The following is a 25,403-nucleotide window of genomic DNA, read 5'->3' as shown; positions in this document are numbered from 1 at the left end:
CGGTGGGGGCAGGTGCCCTGGGTGTCACCACTGAGGGGGGTGACAAAATGCTGGGCGGCACTCAAGCGAGGCTTGCAGTGTGCCTGAGCCATGCATCTCTCCTGGAAGTACACGGTGGTTTGGGTGCCCGCAGGCTCTGTGCTGCCCAAATGGTCCGCCCGCTGCCTCAACCTCAGCTGTAGGGCGGCTGAGTGGCAGGAGTCAGGCAGACTCCTCAGAGGCCTCACGGAGTGTTCTGCCTCGCCCGCCCCCACCCCTGGGCGCAGGGCACGCACGCCGCCCCAGGTACCCAATTGGCTTGCTCTGCCGCTGCGTAGCGTTGACCTCCCTGCCTTATGCCCTACCAGTCTCAATGGGCATCAGTTAATACTGGCTCTAACCAACCTGTCAGACCAATAAACATTACGGTATTGCTGTGAGGTTACATTTGGGGATGGGGAGAAGGGAGAGGGAGTTGAAAGTGTAGATACCTGTGAGTTCCATGGGATACAAACAAAATAATAAATAACACGATCAGTAATTTCATCCGGTTTTCATTTTAGATCGTTTCCTAAAGTACATGACTTAACTAAGCATCCTGACCCATGCCAGTGCTTTGTTATTGCTGCTGCTATTGTTGTTATTATGCAACACATCCTTCATATTAATATTTTAGATGCATAAAACATACAAAATGATGCTTGTCCCCAAATCTCCATTTGATTATCCTCCATATATCAGGCAAATCATCCAACGTTTGAGTAGAAATCCCAAACTGCAAAGATGCCCGAGTTATAATAATGTAAATGAATGAGATTCAGTGGTTATTCTCTGTTGATTCGTGTGCATAATTCCCATTGATGTTAAGGAAAGTTATGCAAAACATCAAGGCAAGATGCTTCCCTTAAGGTAGGCTTTTGGAAGGATTGCTAATTTGCTTTGTTTACATGCACCAGAAAGAAATTATAACTAAAAGTACCATGGATATACCTGCTTTCTCATCACTTCAATTTACAACTGGAGTAACCCATGGACGTAGCTGGGGGGGGGCAGCTGCACCCCTCCCCCCAGATCAAGTCCGCTGCCCCCTAACAAAAATCCTGGATATGCCCATGGAGTAACCATAGATAATTGGCTTTGCACCAAAATCCTGTATGACTGGGGTTTGGACAGAAGTACTGCCAGAAACTCCCTTAGCACTCTTGGGGATGTTGCTAGGCACATCCTCTGTCTGGGAAATTACAAGAAGGTGAGCAGATGGTTGGAGAACAACACTTATCCTTACCACTGCCCCTCTCGTCAGGAGGCAGTGGCAAGCTTGGTATATATGTATGTGAAAGTAAATGAAGGGGGAAAGTGGGCAGTTTTCATAGGTGACATAGAATAAGAGACAGAGAGAGCTGAGCTCTGGGAGGGGTTCTGTAAGCTAACAGCATGGCTGCCTCCCTCTCTGTTCTGATGTGGGACACTAGATCTGGGGGTCTGTGGGAGCGATTAAGCTGTGCCTTTCCTTCTGCCCCAAAGCCACTGCCTATAAGTCCCACAAGCCTCCAGTGAGCATCTTCTGGGGAAAACCAGACTCAGGCAAGTGCTGCAGCCCAGGAACTCCTGACCCCTGGAAGAAATAGGTCCAATAAAACACAGGGACATCAGTATCAGCAGTGTGCAATTCAACAAATGTATAGGTATGCTAACTTCAGGTGTGCATTTGCAGTTATATTATGAAAAAAAGGACTTGCCTACATAAATTACATATATTATTTCATTTTTACTGCCTGTTAGCTGTGGGAAAGGGAGCTGATATGATGACAATCCTGTTTTGAGAAAAAGCAGTTGGGATTCACCCCCCCCCCCAGTCTATCCCTGTGATTTGACATATTTTAACAGATTAATCTAATAATTTAATTATTTGCTCTAGTTATACAATAGATTTTAAGCAAGGTTTCCTTTTTGTCAGGTTTCCCCCTCCTATACACCCCCTTTACTTTTGCTTTAGCATTTGACTTCCATGGTTTTCCTCTGTCTCTTGTATTGCTACTTTGCAGAAGTGGCGGCTGATAAAGTTAGAGCCTCTTTTAATGTCCTACTGTGAGCACAATCTAGGGCCCACGACATGGCCATTTGGCTTGCCAAGAGCTTGTCAAGATGGTCACCCACCTTTGAGCAGACTGCCTGCAGGCACAAATCTGCCCCAGACAGACTCCTTCTGAACTTCCCCTCCTTCTCCTAATTTTATTTTGGCCCAGCAAAAAGAGAGGTAAGAATGTATGATGCTGCCACTATTGCTTATATATTTTTGGCCATATTATCAGTAGTGGTGTGTTTGGTGGGGCACAGCTTCCCTCCTGACAACAGTATTGCTGCTGCGCATGTTGGGAGGGCAGATTGGCCCCACCAAACGTGCTGCTATTGCATTTTATATGCTACAGTATGTTAAAATTTCTGCTCAGATTTCTGATTGCAGATTTTTGCAATGCTATGAAACCTACAATACTATTTTGACTAGAAATGAATGCATGACAAAAGAAATGAATCATGACCACCCGAAGCTATGTTTCTAAAATACTACTGCTTTTTAAACTCTGAAAAACGCCTGTCTCCAGCCAAACACTATGCTACTGTCATGTGATGACAGGATCTAGCACAGCCTTCTGCAACCTGTTGTCTTACAGATGTTGTTGGACTCCACCTCCCATCCTCCCTGATCATTGGCCATGCTGGTTAGGGCTAATGGGTATTGGAGTCCAACAGCATCTGGAAGGCACCACATGACAGGCACCAGGTTGAGGGAGGCTGTTTGTGAGCTTCTAAACCAAGACGTTCAGCGGTGGCTGGTGCCCATTAGGACTGGGGAGGCAAAGACCAACAGGAGGTGGAACCAAAGCCAATGGCAGACAAAGTCAACTAATTCTAGTTTTGTCTCATCTGCTTCCCTGCTGAGGAGGAAACAGTGCCACCTCCTGGACTGGTCATAAGTAAAAAGACAGGTGGATGGAGTCTGGGCGAGGGACAGACTAAGGGGGGTGGAGCAGGAATCGGGGAAGAGCAGCATTCAAATCCTCACTCAGCCATCAAGCTCACTGGGTGATGCTGGGCCACTCACAGTCTCTCAGCCTAACCCACCTCACAGGGTTGTTGTGAGGATAAAAATGGGGAGGAGGACAACCATGTACCCCATTTTGAGCTCATTGGAGGAAAGGTGGGATAGAAATGTAATAAATAAATTTATAAATGCCATGGATGTAATAAATAATTAAGCTATGCATATTTGTATGTCAATTATAATAAGCTAAGTTCATTTATTTCAACTCTAGCACCGTATGTTTAAGAACTGCCTGCTCTTTCCAAAGAGGTTCTGAAATCTGTGATAATGGAAGGATAGTAAAAAAAACACTGACAAATACTTAAACATGGACTTTTGGGGGAGGGGACAGCAGCTATGTTGCACTTCATGTTTTTCTGTTCTTCAGAGCAGAAGCATATCGCCCGGTAGAACAAGTTGTCCCTGATAGGCAGCTCAACAACATGATCTGCAGAATATCAAGAGCGGCCAATCCATGTGGGAACATTGTAGATCCTCCTGAAAAGGTTTGCTAATAAGGAAACAATGCTCTGGAGTGCTGCTGTAATATCTTCAATGAACTGTAAAATAATGCAAGTGAGGAAAAAATTCCCAAGACCTTGAAAACACACCAAGCTTATACACGATTATATGCTACTTATTTACACAAAACCACATGTTTATTCATTTGCATGATATTTATTTATATTGAATTTATCCACAGTACACAAGCATTTTCTTTCCTGCTGGTTTGTGAGGGCAAGGCACAAATCACCAGATTCAGAGAGTGTTCACAAATGCTTCTTGAATAGAGCAGCAACCAGGCAGTTGCATCAATGAAAGGCTGTACTTCACTGGTAGAGCATCTGCCTTGAATGCATAAGGTCACAGAATCACAGAATCATAGAACTGTAGAGCTGGAAAGTAACCCTAAGGGCATCTAGTCCAACCCCCTGCAATGCATCCATACTAAAGCATCCATAACAGATGATCATCCAACCTCTGCTTAAAAACCTCCAGGGAAGGAGAACCCACAACCTCCCAAAGCAGTGTCAGGTTGAAGTGCTCATCTTCAGTTGAGCTGAAGGCATATGGGAGCAACAGGGAGAAGAATATGCCAAAGAGAGTTAGGGCAAGTCAGGCTTCTGTAAAAATAGTGAAATAGCCACAATTTCCATTGGTGGGATATAGGTGATGAAGCCTTGGTGGTGAAGGGACCTGGTCAGTGTGTGCATTGCACAATGTGGCACATTGCATAATATTATTGGGCTACCAGGACCATGGACTACAACTGATCATTGTCTGGGGCTGTTCTACACCAACCAAAGTTAGTATAATAGAAATAGTGCCATTCTTTATATGTCTGATAAATGGAATTACAGAATCACAATGAACTTTCTGGACCAAGTACATGACAGATGCATATTGATATTCCAAAGAAGATTCAAAATATGGAGAAACAGTGTTTCCTGCTGCCTTTCTTTACTTGGCAATGCAAAAGTTAGGCTTTTGGCAGCATCTTGAGCTATTTATAACCATATACATGACTTGCCCAGTTAGTAAAACAGGAATGTGTAATTGGCTATAAAGAGAAAGTGCCACTTTGCTAAATGAAAAACTTATTTCCATGTAGGAATTTGTATACCACTCATGTGGAGGTCCTTTGGCATGTGCACTTTTGACATGCACATTCAGAAATGTTCACAGACATGTGCAAGGCCTTCACAAACAACAATATACAAGAAAGGCTTGCACAGTCTCCTACACAGAAGTAGGTGTGCAAAGTGTCCCTAATGCTTTACTGTTTGGTCAGGACGTTGTAATGAAAACCAACAACCCATCAAAATGAAACAGATAGTTCATCATTTGAACGCTGCAATCGTCAGCATGCAGTACTTACAGAATAGTTCCATTGAAACCCAAAGGGTTTACTTAAGAGCAAACATGGTAAACTTTGGATTGCAAGGAAAATATTTGGCAAACTCAAGTTTCTACTCCCTGAGGAGGAAGCAACAGGTGACTAAGTAAGAATACATTAAAACAACCCCAAAAGTTATGGCATCCTCATTCTTAAATCGCCACCTTTCCCCCAGAACAGAAGCCTCCGGCGACCCATCCCAGCCCGCCTGCTTCTCCTGCCTGCGCAGCAACTCTGGCCGCGACAGCGAGAGCTCGGCTCCTTCTCTCCCCATTCGCTGCAGATCTCTGCATTCCCACTTCGTCCTCACTTTTGGGCGCTGTCCATGGTGCAGCAATTGCCGGCGTGACGTCAGGCCGCCTGAGCGCCTCGCCCATTGGCGGAGGAGCTCGGCCGGCCTGTGAAATCGCGCGAACTCTTCCCGGGCTCCCGCCTCCGCGCCCCGGGCGCCGAGGGAGAGCGTCCCTCTCGCCGAGGGAGAGCCGGCAGCGGGCTGCTCTGCCGGGAGCCGGAGCCGGAGCCGAAGAGGCAGCGGCGGCAGCAGCAGCAGGCAGGACCCGCCCCACCCCAAAGCAGCCCGGCTCTGGCCGGGGACTTTGCCCTGGCTGCGCAAAAGCTGCAGGCCAGCAAACAAGATGGAAGAATTTCTGCAGCGCACCAAAAGCAAGCTGGTAAGTTCTGCAGGACGGAGAGTGAAACTGCAAAGAAGTTGTTGTTGGTTGGTTTCTTTGATTTACTCTGTGAGCTCGTCTCCCTGCATGTCATATTGTGGCTTAAAAACAAAACAAAACTTTTGGAAGGCATCCAAACGACCTGCTGTGAATCAGCATCTTGAATACAGAAAGGCCTTTGAATGCTTTTGTTCTAAGGAGTCCAATGCTTCTTAGGTGATCAAACAGCTGCACAGGAGATCGCAGTGAACCCCCCACCCCAACCCAAGAAGTTGCTGTGTATTTGTTTGTAAAGCATCCTGTGCAGGGCAGGCGGGAAGTTTCGGGGCCTGTCACTTTCGAAAACCACAGACCTTTCACCCAAAGTTCACCCAGTACAATCCTGTGCACACTTACTCAGAATTAAATCCCACTGTGCTCAGTGGGGCATACTCCCATGGTAAATGTGTACAGGATTGAACCTATAATATTCTACCCCATAATAAATAGCGTGGAACTCTGAAGAAGTTTTTGTTTTCACAGAGAATAGATGTTAAGGAAGATGTTTGACAAATTTGGAATAACACAAAATATGATAAATGTATATTTCTATGCCTGGATGAAGCTTCTGGTGCAATATTTTGGCTGTTGTGAATGTTTTAAACTCAGAATTGTTTGTTGATTGGAACGAAATGAAAGTTTGACCCAATATAGCCGTGTGGACATCTCTTTACCTTCAAGATGGTTTATGTAGTATATCTAATACAATGGAAGTCTGGCAGATAATAGGTACATTCTTATTATATTAGCTATTTCAGCTCAGTCTGAAGGAGGTGATACCTTTTAACAATGGTTTAAAACTGCTTTTCTGAAGATCCAGCATTTAAATCCTGATTTAACTCAGCATAATAGAAGTGCACTTTCACCATTCTGCATAGTCAAATACACATAAATGATATTCACTTAAAAAAGAGAGATGATGTTGACTACGTTCAGTTTGCCTTTACTGTATATTCAAGGTCCAGCCCTGTGGGTACAATTCACCATATCTAACCTTCCTTTCTTACTGTTGGTGGAAAATAACCATACATTTGTCTTTTGCTACAAACTTCCTTGTTCTGACACCTCTTTTTGGTTGCCGAAGTTGTATACAATGATTTTTTTAAGTCTCTGTTTAATACTTCCTATCAGGTTCTTCTTTCACTGTACACAAACAGCAATCATTTTTTTGCCTTTGTTAATATGCTAGTTCGGGTAAACCTTCCCCCCCCAAAGCAATGTTTTAACACAAAGGAACATGATACTTAAAAATCTCTGATGACAAAGCACAGGGGGAAATACATAATTTATGATCCACTTATCTCAAAAGCCTGAACAGAACAACAATTAAGCATGATGTCATGGTCACATGAAAGTCTTGAGGCCTGTTCTTAAAGTTCTACTTCTAAGATCTTAGGCTGCTATCTTTGAGAGAAGCCAGTGGTCAGATTTTCTTGGTTCTGGCTAACAACAGGTCTGCCCATGCCAGCCTTGGACCAAAGATAGAAGAGGGCATATGACACTGGATCTTTCAGTTAGTTATGTTGGTAGAAAGAGACTTAAAAAGGGATTTTTAGAAGCATAGGATTGTAGAGTTGGAAGAGACCACAAGGGTCATCTAGTCCAACCCCCTGCAATGCAGGAATCTCTTGCACAACGTGGGGCTCAAACCCACAACCCTGAGATTAAGAGTCTCATGCTCTGCTGACTGAGCTATCCTTCATGAAATAGCTGCACCCCCTGCACTCAAACCCTCAGATATGAGGGATGCCAGTACTCATCAGTACACAGTACCGACACCTTCCTCCCCAAATCTTGGCTTCTAAAGTGAGCGTGTGAGGAGGGTACGCATTTTCTCCTGTGCCCATAGCAGTGGACCCCTTGGCAATGCCAGCTGTGGTGGCAGCGCTTCCTCCTTATCCTCATCCTGTGGCAGCACAGTGGTGGTGGCCGGGCAGCACCAAGAGGACTCTGGCTTCCTCGAAGGCCTTGCGGATGGTGCAGAGGCAGAAGAGGGAGCCTAGCTCTGGGCACTTGGTGGGCTCTCGCCCTCACTGAGCCCAGCCTGCAGCAGCTGCAGCCAGTCAGCTGAGAGCGGTACTTCACGATGAGTACTGACACCTTTTTTTTTCTAGAAAAAGGACACTGTCCTCCGTAGATCAGACATACACAAAGCAAAAGGAATGTGAATATTTCCAAGCATTGAAATGTTAAAACTGAAGCTAATGATACATTTCAGAAGAGCTCCTGAAAGTTCTCTGCAACAGTGAATTAAAGCACAATCATAGTGGATTATAAACTAGGCAAATTGCATTCAAGGATAAATTTTAGAAAAACTGCTGTATTAGTTTGTGAGCAGGAAATTGAAAAGTGCTGTGAAAGCTTAAATGCATACTGATTTATTATTGGTTTGGGGTTGAGCTTTCATAGTTAATGGACCAGTTCGTACAACAGGACAGGCTGTGTAGACAGACATTCTCTTCTGATAAAAAAGCAAGACACATTTGCAACCGCAGTGTCTTTTTCTTTTAAACTTCTGATTAGCTACTAATTATTTTAGAACAAGAATTGGGAACTAGTGGTCCTCTGCATGTTACTGGGCTTCAACTCCCATCAGCCCCAGGCAGCGTGGCCAGTGGTCGGGGCTTAGGGGAGGGGGGGAAACTTCCCCATCCTTGAATCAACTACATGAAAAATCAGGAACATTTAAAAAGCAATATCCTAAATCAGATTTAAAGAACGACACACTTCAGTCCCTTCTGTTAAGAGAATATTATTTATTTCTCTCACCTTTTCCCTGAAATAGAACTCAGGCCGCTTTAAAAATAAAAATCAACAGTACTAATATAACAAACAACCATTGGTAATTGGACTAAAAGAAGATGATGAGAAAAGAGAGTTGACTTTACTGGATCCCAGGGACAGCCTGGATTTCACTGAGCGCATCTGTCATGCGCTGTGACGGGGGCCCAGCAACATGCAAACTCATTTTAAGGCCTTGTTGATTTTAAGGCCTAGATATTTTAATCTGAAGATGATTGATTGCATTTCCACCTTGTATTTCAACTAGAAGAGATAGTTGGTGGAAAGTTTGTGTGTTTGTGTTAGTATTTGGGGGTGGAAGAGAGAGAAGATGCAATTTTAAGCTCAAATATAAAGTTCATTGTTCAAATATCTGAGTCCAATTTAAAGTGCTAGTGCTTAATGTTAAAGTCCTAAATGGATTGGGACCCAGATACCTGAGGGAACACATCTTCCAGTACCAGCCTACCTGACCTATAGAAGCACTTCTCCAAGTACCTACTTTAACAGATACATTCTGTAGTTACAGAGGAGAGGGTATTCTCTGTTGTGGCATCCCAACTTTGGAATGCTCTCCCTCAGGAGACCTGTTTGGTGCCACCAGTACAGTCTTTTTGGCACCAGAGTAAAACTTTCCTACTTTCCCAGGCTTTTTAGATGGGTTGTAAGTTGGACATTTTGTTCTTTCCTTTTATGGCTTTAGCCTGCTATTTATTTTCGTGTTGGTGGTCTTATATGTTCTAGAAAGTATTTGCAGACTTTTGTATACTGTCCTGGGATCTTCTCATAAAAGTTGTTTAAGAAATATTTTGAATAAAAATAAAAGGACTATAGCTATTCAGATTTTAGCTCACGTCTTTCAAGGAAGTGGATATATCTGAACTAACATGTGTGTGTCATGATTTGTTTTTAGCTGTTTTAGAAATAGTTTCCAAAGGCTGTAGGTGATTTAAATAACCTCTTGCCCTATTTCATTGTTTATAATTATTTTTATTATTTTTCCAAATTATTACAAATCAAACCAAATTACTTTAATACCATTTCTTAAAACCAGGGTCCCGCTTTGTTGCAAACATATGTTGATCATTTCCTCCCATAGCTGCACAATTTCTTATTTACAGTCATACTTTGGATCTACTTCCAAAACATTTGGAAATCAAAGCATGGCTTCTGATTGGCTGCAGGAAGCTCCTAACCCAAACCCCTAAACCCTAAACCCTAAACCCTAAACCCTAACCCTAACCCTAACCCTAACCGCAAACCCTAACCCTAACCCTAACCCTAACCCTAACCCTAAACCCTAACCCTAACCCTAACCCTAACCCTAACCCTAACCCTAACCTTAACCCTAAACCCTAACCCTAACCCTAAACCCTAAACCCTAAACCCAAACCCTAAACCCAAACCCTAAACCCAAACCCTAACCCCTAATCCTAACCCTAACCCTAACCCTAACTCTAACCCTAACCCCTAACCCCTAACTCTAAACCCTAACCCTAACACTAACCCTAACACTAACCCCAACCCCTAATCCTAAACCCTAACCCTAACCCCTAACCATAAACCGTAACCCCTTAACCCTAACCCTAACCCCTAACCCCTAACCCCTATCCCTAACCCTAACCCTTAACTCTAACCCCTAATCCTACCCCTAACCCCTAATCCTAACCCTAAACTCTAATCCTAACCCCTAACCCTAAACCCTAAACCGTAACCCAGAAGTCTAAAATATTATATTGACGGAAGTCTAAAATATTATAGAAGATAAGAAGTTATGTGATATGATCGTTGGAAATGATATGTTAAAAAACCCCTAATAAAAGTGTGTGTGTGTGTGTGTATCTGTGTGTATGTGTGTGTGTATGTGTATATATATATATATATATATATATATATATATATATATATATATATGAATGAAAAGCACAAGAAAGCACAACACACCTTGTCCTGCCCTTTACTTTCTTGGCTTTTGTAAGGATTCTCAAGCTTCAGAAAAATATGCAAATGCCTTCAGAGAGCCAAGCCCAGTCCTTTCAGCAGCTGATTAATTGTAGTCCATTAGCATATGTTGGTCCAGGAGCGTGTCTTGATTAAAGCCAATTGTCCAAATTAAGGAGGAACCAGCCACAAATCATGCCGGCAATGGAGTCTCGTCATGGCATGGACATCCCACCCCCAGGTCACTCCTACTCTGCCTCTCAAGTTGGCAGACATGGGATTGCGTGGCACAGCGGGATGCTGTGAACTCCCCAGACCCCACTGAGGAGCACTGCCAGGATTTTTGCCTTATAAATCCTCCCTTTCCTCTGCCTGAACTTCCTGGCAGCCCACAGAGGGCTGCAAAGAACAACCGCCATTGACTCGTGATGTAGCCGGAAACCCCTCATGCCCAATTTCTGTTGGAACAGCCAAGAATTCAACCAACTCACAATTATGAAAACTCACATGTATTATTCAACTTTATTTAAAAATGTGGTGTTATTTAGTTCAAATGGAAATTGAGACAATTGTGTGGTCTTTAAAATAATTTCTTTAATTTTTTTAAAATTTAACTATAATAATCATCAATTACAATTGAATACATAGTTAATTTGACTTCCCTCCTCCCCTTCCTTGGTTTCTTATAAAAACATTTTTAAAACTGCATTTCCCCTGTAACTCCTTTTGGTTTATTTCTCTCTGTGTTCGTTCCAAAGTCACCTTTTAACTGCTTGATTTTAAATTAATGTATTTTAATGTTAATGTATTTAATTGTTTACAATAATTTTTAGATGATCCACATACCTTCACCATACTTTGTTGAGCAATCTTCTTGATTTCTTAATCTTCCTGTAAGTTTTGCCATTTCTGCATAGTCCATCAACTTTACCTTGCCATTCTTCCTTTGTTGGGACAGTGTCCTCTTTCTGTCCCTGCGCAAAGAGCATCCTAGTGGCCATGGTTGCATACATAAGCAATTTTGTTGAATCAGGTTATACTTGATAGGACTGGCACATGGAGGGTAGAGCAAACTTGTTCTCTGCTCTGGTGAGTAGGACTCAAATTAATGGAAGAACTTTCTGACAGTAAGAGCTATTTGACACTGGAGCAGATTGTCATGAGAGGTGATGGAATCTCCTTCCTTGGAGGTTTTTAAGCAGAGGTTGGATGGCCATCTGTCCTGGGTGCTTTAGCTGAGATTCCTGCATTGCAGGGGGTCAGACTAGATGACCCTTGGAGTCCCTTCCAACTCTCAAATTCCATGATTCTATGAAGACTCATTAAATCATTATTCAATGTAACAAATGAGGAGTTGGGTTAAGTAAACAACTGAACAATTATAGACACCCTCTGTATTAAAAGTTACGCTTAATTATAAATTATCAGCCCTGCCTTGATAAGCATATTGAAAACTCAGAGTAACTGGAAACCACTGTTGCCAAGAATAAATATTTATGGCTTGCTGGAAAGCGGCACTTAAAATATGCTTGTAGAAATAGTGTTTTAAATTTGACCTTTTATTTTTCCAAGAAATACCAGACTGAAAATATGCCATGTGAAAACTGTGCAGAATTGATCTTAAAAATAACAGCTGTGTTTAAACATTGCTGCCACCTGCAGTGTGGATGCTTTCAAGGGAAAGTGTGTGTATAATATTTGTACTGTGATTGATGAGCATTTTTTTTGCCAATTATTTTTATTGATTTTCCAAATTATTACAAATTGTTACTGAATTAATTCAATTTAATACAATTTCCAAAACCAGTTTCCTGCTCTTGTAATGATCAACAGATTTTAATTAGGCAGCTAACCAACATTATGAGGTCACTGTGTCTTCCATTTTAACAGCCACTTTTATTGTGCATTGATTTATTAGTGAATGTCTAAAAATATAGCAATTTAATATGCCCTTGCTTTTTACTGAGTTATGGTTGGTAAGCATCTTTGGATTAAGGAGATCCCCTCCACCCCATTAATTGTTTCTGCTTAGGCCTATGTGAAGGAAGGAGCAGAATATACCTGCTTGAGTGGCTAGGGAGACCCAGCCAGTTGGGCGGGGTATCAATAATAATAATAATAATAATAATAATAATGAGTAAACAGAGAGGTTTAGTTTGCTCTGTGAATCCAGTCTCCAGAGTAGCTAGTGGGTTCAAGGTTTGATAATAAATCAAGATGTTCTGTTTAATACTTAAAATAAGTTAAAGTAACTTCCTCCTTCTTATTGTGAAAGGTTAGAATTATTCTGTATGGCTTGAAAGATGGGGGAATTGGTGCTTTAAAAAGAAAATATGAAAATAATTGGATTTTGGACCTTAAATATCTATGACAACTTCTGCTAAAAGCCCAGGGAGAGTGCCTTCTAAATATACACAGTTGGCATGTGCAATTGTTGACCTGATTTCATTTTAATTACACTTGGCATGGTAGCCATGACTGACAGGTAATTCATTATGTAAAAAGCTGTAATGTGTTTCCTAATAGGACATTAACAGCAGGGAGTTGGGAAAGCTGAGCTTCCCTGTCCTGTAACTGAGAGAGGGATAAAAACTGCTTCCAATAATCATCTTGGGCTGTTTTATTTACACACCTAGAAAGTGTTCAATCTAAACCCAAAATTGCTTGCTGGGCTTTGCTCTGCTTCAGCTGGGCACAATATATGCAGAGAGTTAGAAAAGAAAGTCAGGCAGATTCTTCTTCTTGCTAACACCCTCCAACACATAGACCAATTTGTGGCCCTCCAGATATTGCTGAACTACAAATCCCATCATTCTGGGTCATCAGCCATGCTTGCTGGGACTGAGTTCAACATCTGGCAAACTAAAGGTTCCCCACCTTTGACATAGACCATTTGCTCAGAACGAAATTTTTCATTTTAATTGCTGATGCGTAGCTTCCCACTTCCCAGATTCATATTGCTCCGGTAGGTTTTGTCATTTCGTCATAGTCCATCAATTTAATCTACCACTCCTCCCTGAAACTGAAGGGAGATCCTGGCATTCAGCCAGAGTGAAAACTCTTCATTGTTTTGGTACTTCAAGATTAGTTAAATATGTCATTGCAGTGGTGGGGTACCTACTGGTTTCACTGGTGATGAAATTTGGTGACCTGGTGAGATGTGACTAACTTTCTGTATCAACCACAAGCTGTTTAATGGTTTCTTTGGCCTTCATAGCCCATGCTGAGTAAAAACTGTGGGGTAAGGCCTTGAGTTAACTTTTTGTCTACCACTTCTCGTTTCTATGTTGTTTGAAAGTTGTCCTTTATCAATGGGGTGGAAGGAGGCCATCTGGGTAAAAGGATAGTCTAAGCCAGAAATTTAGTGTGACCATCCACACCCTCGCCTCTGCTCTTACAAAACCTGTCTCAAGACATATTTGGGACATATTTTGGCACTTGAAAAGCTGATTTTAGGAACTTAGATTGCAGTAGTTCCAGTGATATGAGATTAGTGAAGGGGCCTAGCTGGGCACCATATAAAAGCTGTGTGATGGACTTGGCTTCAGACAGTTTAAGGGCTGTGGGTATATAATGTCCATCTTGGTCCTAAGCTATTTAAGTATGGCAGTTGCATTTCTCTTTGTATTCTCAGCAGCATAATCCCCATGGGCTTTTCTGTTGCCAATGCTTTCATAGCTTTTCTAAGCCCTATGGGTGTTCTTGAAATTGCTGCATCATCTGCATACAGCAGGACTGGGATATGCCTCCCTGCCAACTTTGGGGGTGATAATTCATTTTATGGAGATAGGATACCATATCATTAGTATAGAAATTAAATAAAAGTGGAGCCAGTATGCACCCTTGTTTCACACCTTTCTTAGTTCCAATAGCGTTGGAAAGATGCCCCTGGGGGTTGCATTGCACTTTGAGCACGAGCTCTTCATGTAGCATGCACATTGAATATAGCAAGCACCTGTCGAGTTTAGAGACCTCCATTTCCCCCCAAAGTTTGGCTCTGGATATGGAGTCAAAAGCTGCTTTAAAATAAAGACAGCATAAAGGGAGACTGTGCTACAAAAGGAGTATTTTTCAATTAGATGTTGGAGTACTAAGTATTGGTCAATGGTAAAATTGGCCTTCCCTAAATTTGGCTTGTTTCTTTGCAAGTATGTTTTCTTGTTCCAGCCAGTCCTGAAATTTCCATTGCAGGTGCCTTGCGTACAGTTTACTAATTATGCTGAGGAGGCTCATTGGCCTATAATTAGCTGGATCATCTTTCTTTTCTTTTTTATATATTGGGACAATGATTGCAAGACCCCAATTTTTTGAGATGTGTCCATAGATATCGATGCCCCAAAATCCAAGTTTTTTGGATGGCCTCAGCAGGAATTAGATTTTCTTCTAGGGCTTTCCCCTGTTTTCATTGGGCTATACGGTTCTCTGTTCTTGTCACAGGAGCCCAGAAGGTTTTCTGTGTTTTGGGTATTTTGGCCACTTCCATCATTGGTACCCCTATAAAGTTCCTGGAAATACACCTCCCAAATTCTTCGGGAAAATAGCAGTCTGTCATAGGTGGTCTATTGCTTTGGTAGAGCACCAAGATATTCCAGAATAGAGCAGAGTTATGGTAATTGGATTTGGCTGCTTGCATAACCCTTGAACAGTTGTTTTTCATAGCTTCCCTTTCCCCTGTGCTAGCAGCTGCTTATAAAATCTTTTCTGCTCAAGGAGATCCATTCTGGCATTTGGAGTTATGTTGGAGACATAAACTTGGTATGAATTGGCAGGGGCTTTTTTGGCATCAACGTAGCTGAGTCCTTATCAAACCATGGCTTTGATTGTTTTTGTTGTTGTCTCCAATCTACTCTGTTATTGATTAAGTGCTGGTATAGTTGTTGGGTCAGGGCTTTATAGGACAACAAAAGGTCATCAAAGGATTCAGCTGATATTAGGGTAGACTGGAGAGCCTGTAGATGTATTGAGTCCAATAACTTGTAACAGGTAGGTAGCCGTGTTGGTCTGCCGTAGTCTAAACAATATAAAAAACTTCCTTCCAGTAGCACCTTAGAGACCAACTAAGTTTGTTGTTGATATGAGCTTTTGTGTGCGTGAAGAAGTGTGCATGCACACGAAAGCTCATACCAATAACAAACTTAGTTGGTCTCTAAGGTGCTACTGGAAGAATTTTTTTTTATTTTGTTCCAATAACTTGGTCATATTTTTATTTACGGTAAATGAGGAGTCCATTTGGCTCAGCAGTAGTTCCTTCTAACTGGCATTATTCTGGGCTGAAAATTTTCCTCAGTGTGTATCTTCTGGGTAAACTCTTTAGTTGGAGCAGGACTGGGAAGTGATCGCTCTTGAACCTAGGTATAACCTCTATAGCTTCAGCATAAGGGAGAAGTTCCCCAGAGACAATAGCATAGTCAATGGCACTCATCCTAGCTCTGGAAAGATAGGTAAATTCAACTGGATGATCCTTTCCAAAGAATTCAGGATGTGGGGATTTAGCTTGAAAGTCATTTGCGCCAGGCAGAAACCTACAAAATTTGAGGTTTGGTCTTTTGAGGCATGAGTGGTGAGTGGTCCTTCGTCTTCCCAGTCAGGTGGTGGAGTCTGATTGTTTGGTCTTGGTCTGGCATTGAGCTCCGTTCCCAGAGCCACCATTAAAATTTGAATTTTGCAATATAAGCTCCGCATCATACCCTTCCAGCTCCCCCCACAGAGCTCCGATTTCAAGTTTCTGTCTCATTGGGGGCATGTAAGCATTTAGTACTAGCAGAACCTTCTCATTGAAATGGAGCAAAATAGCCACGTAGGCGTGTGTCTTATATGAGGGGAGGGGTACCTCTGGTTACGTACTTAATTCGGTCCGGAGGTCCGTTCTTAACCTGAAACTGTTCTTAACCTGAAGCACCACTTTAGCTAATGGGGCCTCCTGCTGCTGCCACACCACCACCGTGCGATTTCTGTTCTCATCCTGAAGCAAAGTTCTTAACCCGAGGTACTATTTCTGGGTTAGCAGAGTCTGTAACCTGAAGCATATGTAACCCGAGGTACCACTGTAGATTAAGATACCCAGAGGCCTTTTGCTCTCTTGTGTTTCTCCCCTAGTTCACTTCTGATTGTAAATGAGTGGCAGGTCGTTCATGGCCCATGATTCTTGTATCAGTCATGAAAGAAAATCAGTGAAACAAGGGTCTCTGGTAGATGCAGCCCACCCAGCTACATTCCAGGTTAGGAGGGTCACTTGGCTGTCAGCCCCTCTTTTCCTCATAGGGGTATCAGGGAGCTTTTTGTTCTGGCAGCGACACCTGGGGGTATTAAGGAAGCATGGGCAGCAAAGTGTGGGATGTTAGCAAGCAAGGCATCAACCTCTTTGATGGAGGAGGTATCATTTGTCTTCTCCTGCCATAGATGTGATGAGGGAAACTGGATCTCCCGTGTGAGTAGATCTAGCTGTGCCCCGAGGAATTTGAGGCTTAGTTGTGTTAGTCTGGGGTCCGTGAGTATGGTTTCATTTGCTTGTCAGCAACTCGGTGATTTATGGTCTCCTTAAATGTTATTAGCATGGGGTTCAGAAAAGAGAAGCCAAAATGATCAAGGGGATGTAGGAACTCTCTTATGAGGAAAGGGTATAGCATTTGAGGCTTTTTGGTTTAGAGAAAAGATGTGTAAGAGGAGGCGTGATATAAAATTGTGCATGGCATGGAGAAGAGGATAGAGAAAAGTTTTCTCCCCCTCTCATGAAACTAGAGCTCATTGACATCCAAGGAAGCTAAATGTTGGAGGACTTAGGGCAGACAAAAGAAAGTCCTTCTTCATGTAGGGCTTAAACTGCGAAACTCGCTCTTCCAGGAGGCTGGGATGGCCACCAACTTGGATGGCTTTAAAAGAGGATTGGACTAATTCATGGGGAAATAAGGCTATTGATAGCTGCTCGCCATGATGGCTATACTCTGCCTCTACAATTAGAGGCAGTATTTTTTCTGAATACCAGTTGCTGGAAATTGCAGGAGAAGAGAGTTCTCTTGTGCTTGGACCAGCTTGTGTGTTCCCCACAGGCCGGGCTTTTTTCAGCTGGAACTCACTGGAACTCAGTTCTGGCACCTCTCAGGGGGGTGCCATTGCCATTATAAGAGAACAAGGGAGGCACCTCTTTTTCTAGCAGTGCCCACAGGCGCCTGTGAGAACAGGGGCCTGAACTAGACGGGGCATTGTCCTGATCCCACAGACTTTTATGTTCCTATGAGAAGTCCCCTCCAAGTCTCTGGAGCAGCTGTTGGAGGATGGAGGTGCACAGGGTGCTGCAGATGGGAGGAGAGGAGAAGGCAAAGTCCCATTGAGATAGCAGTGCTCTGTTCCCAGAGCAAGATGAAACAGTTCAGCACAAAAACAGGATGACTGAACTTTAGGTGAAAGTCTTAGGATGTCTGGTGGCCTCACCATGCAGAGTAGTAGTACCAAATATTTTGCCTCTGATAATGATTCTTGCTTCTCTGGATGGAGGGCAGAGAGGGCTGTGTGCCTGTGTATAGAAACCAGTCTCTTGCACTAAGGCAGAATTTACAGTCAGTGCTTGGCCTTCCTTTGCCTCTGGCTCCACCCATTGCTGGCAAGGTGTCCTCTGGAGATCGTCCAAAAGGCTTTGAGACTGAAAAGTGTCCTTCACCCCCCACCCCGTCCACTGCTATTGGATTGCAGCCTTAAATGTTTTCTTTCAGGGACAGGAAGGTTGTGGTTTTCCTTTCCCTCCCCCTATAATCTACTCAGTCAGATAATGAGTGGGTTGGGCTGGGGGAGAAAAGAGAAGCTGGAAACAACTGCTAATGCACTGTGCTGATAAAAAGCTATAAATCATGGCTCAACATTGCTTTATGTTCCCATAAAATAATGCTGATACAACTTTTTGTAATCAAAGCATCCAGTGGCTGAATGTTATTACATTGCACAACAGATTCCGTCCCCCACCTGACTTGAAACTCTGCAACATCATATGAGAAGGGAATGATCCAGCTTTTCAGGGCGAGGCACCTTTTCAAACTGTCATGAGAACCACTCATCCTCATTCTGCTGTTTTTTAGTTGGGAAGGAGTGCCCGTTCACAAGAGAAAGATATTCATGGTGAGTGAGGCAGGCTTTTAACTGATAGATCTTTTCTGTTTGGACAGTACTTCTTGCAAATAGCTGTAAGAGATGTGGCCTCTGAAAGACTCTAAATCTCTTTATGTTACAAACTCACCTCCTTGTCTTTTGCCAAATATTCATATTTGAATTTTGAACCATGTGATCCTATGCCAAAGTCAGAAATCTTTCACCTTTTTGTCTCTAATTATAAATTTAGTTTACACGCGGAAAGATTAAATGCAGTCTGTGCCTATCACGCAAGTTCTAGATCTAAATTGAGTGCAGTATTCATAGTCAGCTACTGTTACTTTCTACACTGTTATGAAGTTGTCATTAGAACCAGCAATTGTCAGCAATCTATGTCTGTAAAATAGGAGAAAAGGGAGTTTATCCATGCCTGAGTGGCATTCTAGATGTCTTTCTGCCTGTGTAATCACTGTGGCTTTTAGGCTTCTAATGTAAAGTACAAGCAGAAACTAATTAACTACGGCTTCTCCTTTCATGTCAAACAGTTTTGTTGAAAATGACAATGATCTTGAATGTAAATATTCATTGGAAAGATCTTTGGATTAGATCCCTTGGTGCAATGGAAGGGCACTTCTGTTTGTGCAATGTGACCTCTGCTTGTCAGTGCTATCCATTCCCTACTCTTGTTGCAGAACCTGCAGCCTCCTGCACACCATTTCAGTGGGTCCTTGACCTTCAAGAGTGAATTTTCAGGAGGGGGTCTGCTGTGGAAGGAGGTGGTGGGAAAGCTCCATTGGCTGAGCCTCACACTACTTATGCCTCTCCAGATCTAAACCAATATTTATAACCTACCTGCACTGCTTCTTCAAGTCAGGATAGGCAACAGCAAAACAAAACCATCAACTATAAAATATCAATATTGAGGGCATAATTCAATGGGGATGTGTCTTGTGCAAGGCCCTTGGAAAGGAATGAGACCTTTTACAAACTGAGATGTTGGCAGTGGATTTGATGCAGTTTAGTTAATAATTACCTAGAATGAACTAAAAAGGGAAACTGAAGTACAGGATCTGCCTGAATGCACTTTGTGCAGGGCTAGTCATAAACCAAAACACATGCCCAGGTGAATTGTAATGGATGGAAACAGGTAGTAATGTGGCTGAAAACAAGCCAGGTATGCCTGATCTTGATTTTAAAGCTCAGTCTGCTATTAACTTTAGTTCAAAACAAAACAACCTCATGGTGGACAAGAAATCTAAGGCAGCCTTCTCCAACCTGGTGCCCTCCAGCTCCTGTTGGCTTTCAACTGCCACTGAGCTCATTCAGCCATGCCAAGTGGTGATGGGGGTTAGGAAATGCCAAAGCATCTGGAGGGCAAGATGTTTTCAAGGGCTGATCTAAAGAATGTGACATACATTGTATTTTAAAGATGTAAACTATTTCACATGTGCAGTTTCGAGTATTGCCCAGTGACAAAAGATAAATTTACAATGTATATTTTTAAATCTATAGTTCATTGGGGTTTTCACATTATACAATAGAACAGTAGAGTCCCTTGGTCCCCCCTCTTCCCCTCTCCAGTACTATATCCTTCAACATTCCTCAGATGAAAATACAGACATTTCTCACTTCCCTGCAACTGACTCTCCTCGACCCCCCTCCCCCCCCCATCATTGCCTATCAGAAGAGGGGCAAATGCTGCCACCGCTACACCGATGGGACACAGCACACACGCCCTCCGCTGCCCTGAGAAAACCCCTTAATTCCGATTTTATTTAATTTTATTCTTTTGTAGATTTGCAAACAGAAAAGCACACACCAATAAATAAATTATAGAAAGGGACAAGACTAGATGTGGATGCACAAAACATTGTTTTTCTTTAAAAAATCAAGAGCCCATGCTCTCCGCTCCCCTTTTCTTCCCACTCAGGGGGCTCCTGCTCTTTGCCGGCCCCTCGGAGCCAGTATATCACATGAGGCTGGACCTCCTCTTCACTTGATCTCCAGCAGCTACTACAGGCTGCCCAAGGGAGGAGGCTGGCAGCAGCCATGGAGAGAGAACGGGACGCTCCCTTCTCCCCACCACTGCTTGGAAAAAGTGCTGGCTTATCCTCCTCCCTGAGCTGGTGGGGGCAGCAATGGAGGGGGGAATAGGAACGTTCCAATATCAAATCAGAAGACGGGGTGGCTTTCCTAATTCCGGGGCTGCCCTTAGATAATCGGGACGCTTGGAGGGTATTCAGTACTTTCATCTCTGATAGTCAGTTGTATAGCGTACTGAACACTTTTCAGGTTTGCCTGCTCAGATAAGGATTACAAATATGTTAAACATACTCTCACAAGCGATCTAGAACTGGATGCAGCTTTCCAACAAATACGTTCCAGATGGCAATTTCAGATTTCCTACTCTGTAAGGGATAAGAAACCATAATGCAATGCATGATGCAGCCCTTAGTACAGTAGTTAAGTGCAGGAAATTAACTTCATGTGGTTTTTTTAATTTTATTTTTTTACAGTTTGGACCATTACTTTAAAAAATAGTACTGAAAATGTCCTGCATCAAGATTTCACAATGTGCATTTATTGATTGATTCCACCTTAAGAGCTTCTGGCTCTTTTTAAAATGCAGTTTATTGACCTAAGGGCCTTAATGGCTTCAGTGAGCTGCCCTGGCCAGGGTTGTGCATTCTTATTGTGTTGGCTTTGCCAACAGGATAAATCTGCAAAGCCAGTAAGAGACTGGATACATGAACTATTAGTAAGATAGTGGAGAAACTTCTATCCTCCTGTCTCCTGTCTATTTATTTAATATAGGTTATGCTCTGCAGTACAGTTAGAGGTTTAGAAAGAGTAGGATTGACCTCTCCTGCCTTTCAGGAACCCACAGGGTTTCCCTAACTGTAAACAAGTAAAGTTGGGATTAAGAGTGCAAGAGCATCTAAATGTTCTGGCGTTTAACAGCAGTAGATCACTTCTACAATGGCAGCTTACCAATGAATATGCTCCAACTTCTGTAGGGGTTTCCACTTGACCTGTAATAGTTAGGTCTTATTTAACTTCTAGAAGATCCAGTAGTAGTTTATTATTATTATTATTATTATTATTATTATTATTATTATTATTATTATTATGTTATTGCCCTCCCCTTCCCACGTAATTGCTCAAAAGAGAAGCAGCAGATGGTTTTGTGTCCTCCGTCCTGAGTCAAAACTGTTGGGTCAAATTGAATGCCAAATTCATAGGCAACATTCTTATTCTTATGATTTATAGTTATGATTTATTAAATTTGTATAACACACTCAGGGTGGTTCACAACATAAAATCACAATATAAAAAACACAAAATACATAATAAAACAAAAACATCCCCTCCCACAACACATTTTAAAAGGAATCGGATGTTAATCAGCCAAAGGCCTGGTTGAAGGGGAACATTTTCTGCTGGCACTTAAAAGTTTATGATGAAGACACCCCCCAAATCACCCTGGGGAGAGCATTCCACAAATGGGGAGCCACTGCAGAAAAGGCCCATTCTCAAGTTTTCACCCTGCAGGCTTCTCATAGAGGAGGCCCATGGAGAAGGGCCTCAGAGGATGATCTCAGGGTCTGGGTAGGTTCATATGGAGGGGGGTGGTCCTTGTGGTATTGCTGTCCTGATCTGTTTAAGGCTTTATAGGTCAAAACCAGCACTTTGAATTGGGCCCAGAAGCTAAATGGCAGCCAGTGCAGTTGGGTCAGGATCAGTGTAACATGCTCAAACTTTCTTGCTTAGTGAGCAACCCAGCTGCCAAATTCTGCACCAGCTGAAATTTCCAAACCATCTTTAGAGACATCGCTACATATAACACATTGCACAAATCTAACCTTGAGGTTACCAGAGCATAGACAACTGTAGATAGGCTATCCCTGTCCAGATAGGGGCATAAATGGGCCACCAACCGAAGCTGATGGAAGGCACTCCAGGCCACTGAGGCCACCTGAGAATCAAGTGATAGCAAAGGATCCAGGAGTAACCCCAAGCTACATACCCATTTCTTCAGAGGAAGTGTAACCCCATCAAGAGCAGGCAACCTCCCAGCCATCTGGTCTAGGGAACCACCCACTAATAGTGCCTCAGTCTTATCTGGATTGAGCTTCAGTTTGTTGGCTCTTATCTAGTCCATTACTGGGGCAAGACAGTGGTTCAGCATATCCACTGCCATGCCTGCAGATGTAAAGGAGAAGTCGAGCTGTGTATCATTAGCATATTGCTGACAACATGCTCCAAACCTCCAGATAACCCCACTCAGCAGTTTCATGCAGATGTTAGACAGCCTAGGGGATAAAACCCACACCCAAGGCTCCATGGGGCCAAAGAACATCCCCCAAGCATCTCCCTCTGGAAAGGTCTATCCAGGTAGAACTGGAAGCACTGCAAAGTGGTGCCACCCACCCCTAACTTGGACATCCACTCCTGAAAGCAGCCAAGAGGTCAAGGAGAATCAACAGGGAAACATTTCCCTGTCTCTCTCCCGACAGATGTCATCATACGGGGCAACCAAAGCAGCTTCTGCGCCAAAACAGGGCCTACACCCTAACTGAAATGGATCTAGAAAACCAGTTTCCTCAGGGATGCCTTGCCCAAGAAGGGGAGATTAGCAACTGGCTGGTAGTTGCTTAGATTTTCTGAATCCAGCGATTCTTTTTACTCTTTTGGTTAGAAGTTCAGTGGAAATTAAAAGTGTTATTTTCCTCTCTGTTTTGCTTCCATGTTGAGAACTATGTATTGGCCGACTCTACTCAGCTATTTCTAACAAGGTGAAAAGATCAGCAAAACTACCTGCACTCTTTATTTTTGTTCAGTGATGACTTTTGGTATTTGTGAAGCTAAGTGAGGCTCCTCCCAAGCTCTGGAAAGGAGTCTAATCCCACTTTAAAGCTTCGTAAACTGTGGTCCAGTATCATATTTTGGGGGAGTGAATTCCAGAAGGAAATGTATAGTTAGTGACAATATTTAGTGCTTCCTTTTGTCTCTCTTGAATCTACTGATAAGCTAGTAGCTCCTTTTTTCTACTATTGTCAGACAAATCTTTCTGTCTCCTTCCTCCGTGTCATTCATAATATTGTAAACTTCTGTCTTGTCTCCTCTTGGGTCACTTTTTTTCTATGTGAACATGTAGTTCTTTACCATTATTTCCCCTGGAATGATTGAAACTATTACCAAATGAACAATGGAAAAGTGTACACCCTAAGCAGTAATGCCGTTTCTTGTGTCAGTTTACATAGTGTTAATATACCCAGGCTGTACTCTGGAATATTAAGAGGAAAAAATATACCGGTACTAGGAAAAAATACTCTGCAACAGAGGGACTAGGGTTGTCCCAAGCAATTGTTTTCTGACAAATTCTTATGTGAATTTCCAAACTTTGAGATTAAAGAGGATGTCATTAGCAAGTGAATCAGAGGCACTTGATAATGCATTTAAGGTCACCTGACTGTCACTTTTTACAGGAAGTAGCATCTTAGAGATGTGCCCTTGAGGTTCACAATGAATACACATCTGTAATTAATGTTACAAGTGACTGGATGTCACCTTTACTTTACACTTGCAACTGAAAGATCATTTATCTTGAAACAGAAAAGACTCTAATTTTCGGAACAAACAATTTAGACATGATAGTCTCAGATACCTCATAAGCTGGCTGACTGGCAGAGTGCTTTTGAAAGACATCACATTGTCACGCTTGTTTTGTGAGATTCATGGGGTATTTCTAAGTGCTTTATGCCCAGGATGTCTTCTCATTCGACAAACACACAAGACGTAATGTCTTGTGTGTTTGTCGAATGTATTTCATGTAACGCAAGGTTTGATGTTGTTTTGCATGATGTCTTCTCAACAGCTATTAGCTATGAGAACTACGTAAATGGAAAACACTGAGATGCTAGATTTGCAGTTGCTATCTCTTGCTTAAATGCAGGGGTGGAGAACCTCCCATTGCTGTGCTTTAACCCATCAGCCCCAGCTAGCATGGGCAATGGGCAGGAATGATGATCCAGAACGGGAAGAGTTATAGTCCAAAAACATCTGAAAGGCCTTCAGATTTGTGGGAGATTTTGCAGTCAACCCTAACAATGAATGACTGTTAAGGACCACAGAGCTGTAAATTTTTAGAGAAGGCTCAACGGTCACACTCTCTCACCTTTGGGGAGGAAGTAAGTGTTGTTTCCTCTCTCTCTCTCTCCCTCTCTCTCTCTCTCTCTCTGAACCATGTAACTGAACAGATATCTGAGGCTGGGGCTCCAAACTCAGACCACATGGCTGAGGCAAACCTCTGTATTTTGTAACCAAGAATCCCTTACCTATTTTGTTCCTGCTGTAGGACCTGCTGTTTTAAATTCTGCTGGGGGTTATTTTGGCTAAAGTCAAGCCTCTTGTTTTTTAATTCAAGCAGCCAGTCATTTTTCTTTTACAGTTTCCCCAACAGATGGAACTTCAGGATTATCTGGTATTTCTCAGTTATTTCCCAACAAGATGGTGGAGAGCTGAGGTGTAAGTTTCAGTTAAGGTAGCATTAGTGATCATTCTTACCCTCCCACACCTGCCTACCGTGTTTGGTAGGTCTTTGGCTTGAAGGGAGAAAAGAGTACCTTTTCTCACAAAATAATTAATTTTCATTCATTCTGGCTCTTAGTGGCCATGTTTGCTCATAAAGTTCTCCTGGCATTTTAAGTGGTATAGCTCATTAGTGTTGTGCACATCTGAAAGTTTTTCTTGAGAGCCAGTGTGGTGTAGTGGTTAAGAGCGGTAGACTCCTAATCTGGGGAACCGGGTTCACGTCTCCGCTCCTCCACCTGCATCTGCTGGGTGACCTTGGGCCAGTCACGCTTCTGTGAAGTCTCTCAGCCCCGCTCACCTCACAGAGTGTTTGTTGTGGGGGAGGAAGGGAAAGGAGAATGTT

The 25,403-nt window shown here is 42.7% G+C and overlaps 1 protein-coding gene across 9 annotated transcripts in view; it reads left to right on the top strand.

The window, feature by feature from the left end:
- Positions 1-5,437: 5,437 nt before the first annotated feature.
- The window catches only part of PRUNE2 (prune homolog 2 with BCH domain), a 140,780-nt gene continuing 120,814 nt past the window's right edge, over positions 5,438-25,403 (top strand). For all 9 annotated transcript variants that reach the window (XR_014172943.1, XR_014172944.1, XM_081930336.1 and 6 more), the window contains exon 1: positions 5,438-5,629. Coding sequence is in view for 7 of the 9 variants with exons in the window: in XM_081930336.1 (XP_081786462.1) it covers positions 5,594-5,629 (36 nt within the window). In the remaining 2 variants the exon portion in view is untranslated. The remainder of the gene's footprint in view (positions 5,630-25,403) is intronic.

This window comes from Podarcis melisellensis (genome assembly GCF_964234715.1).
Source record: "Podarcis melisellensis genome assembly, chromosome: 11".
Taxonomy (NCBI): domain Eukaryota; kingdom Metazoa; phylum Chordata; class Lepidosauria; order Squamata; family Lacertidae; genus Podarcis; species Podarcis melisellensis.
Note: the sequence above shows the minus strand (reverse complement) of the source record. Positions and strands in the feature narration are given on the sequence as shown.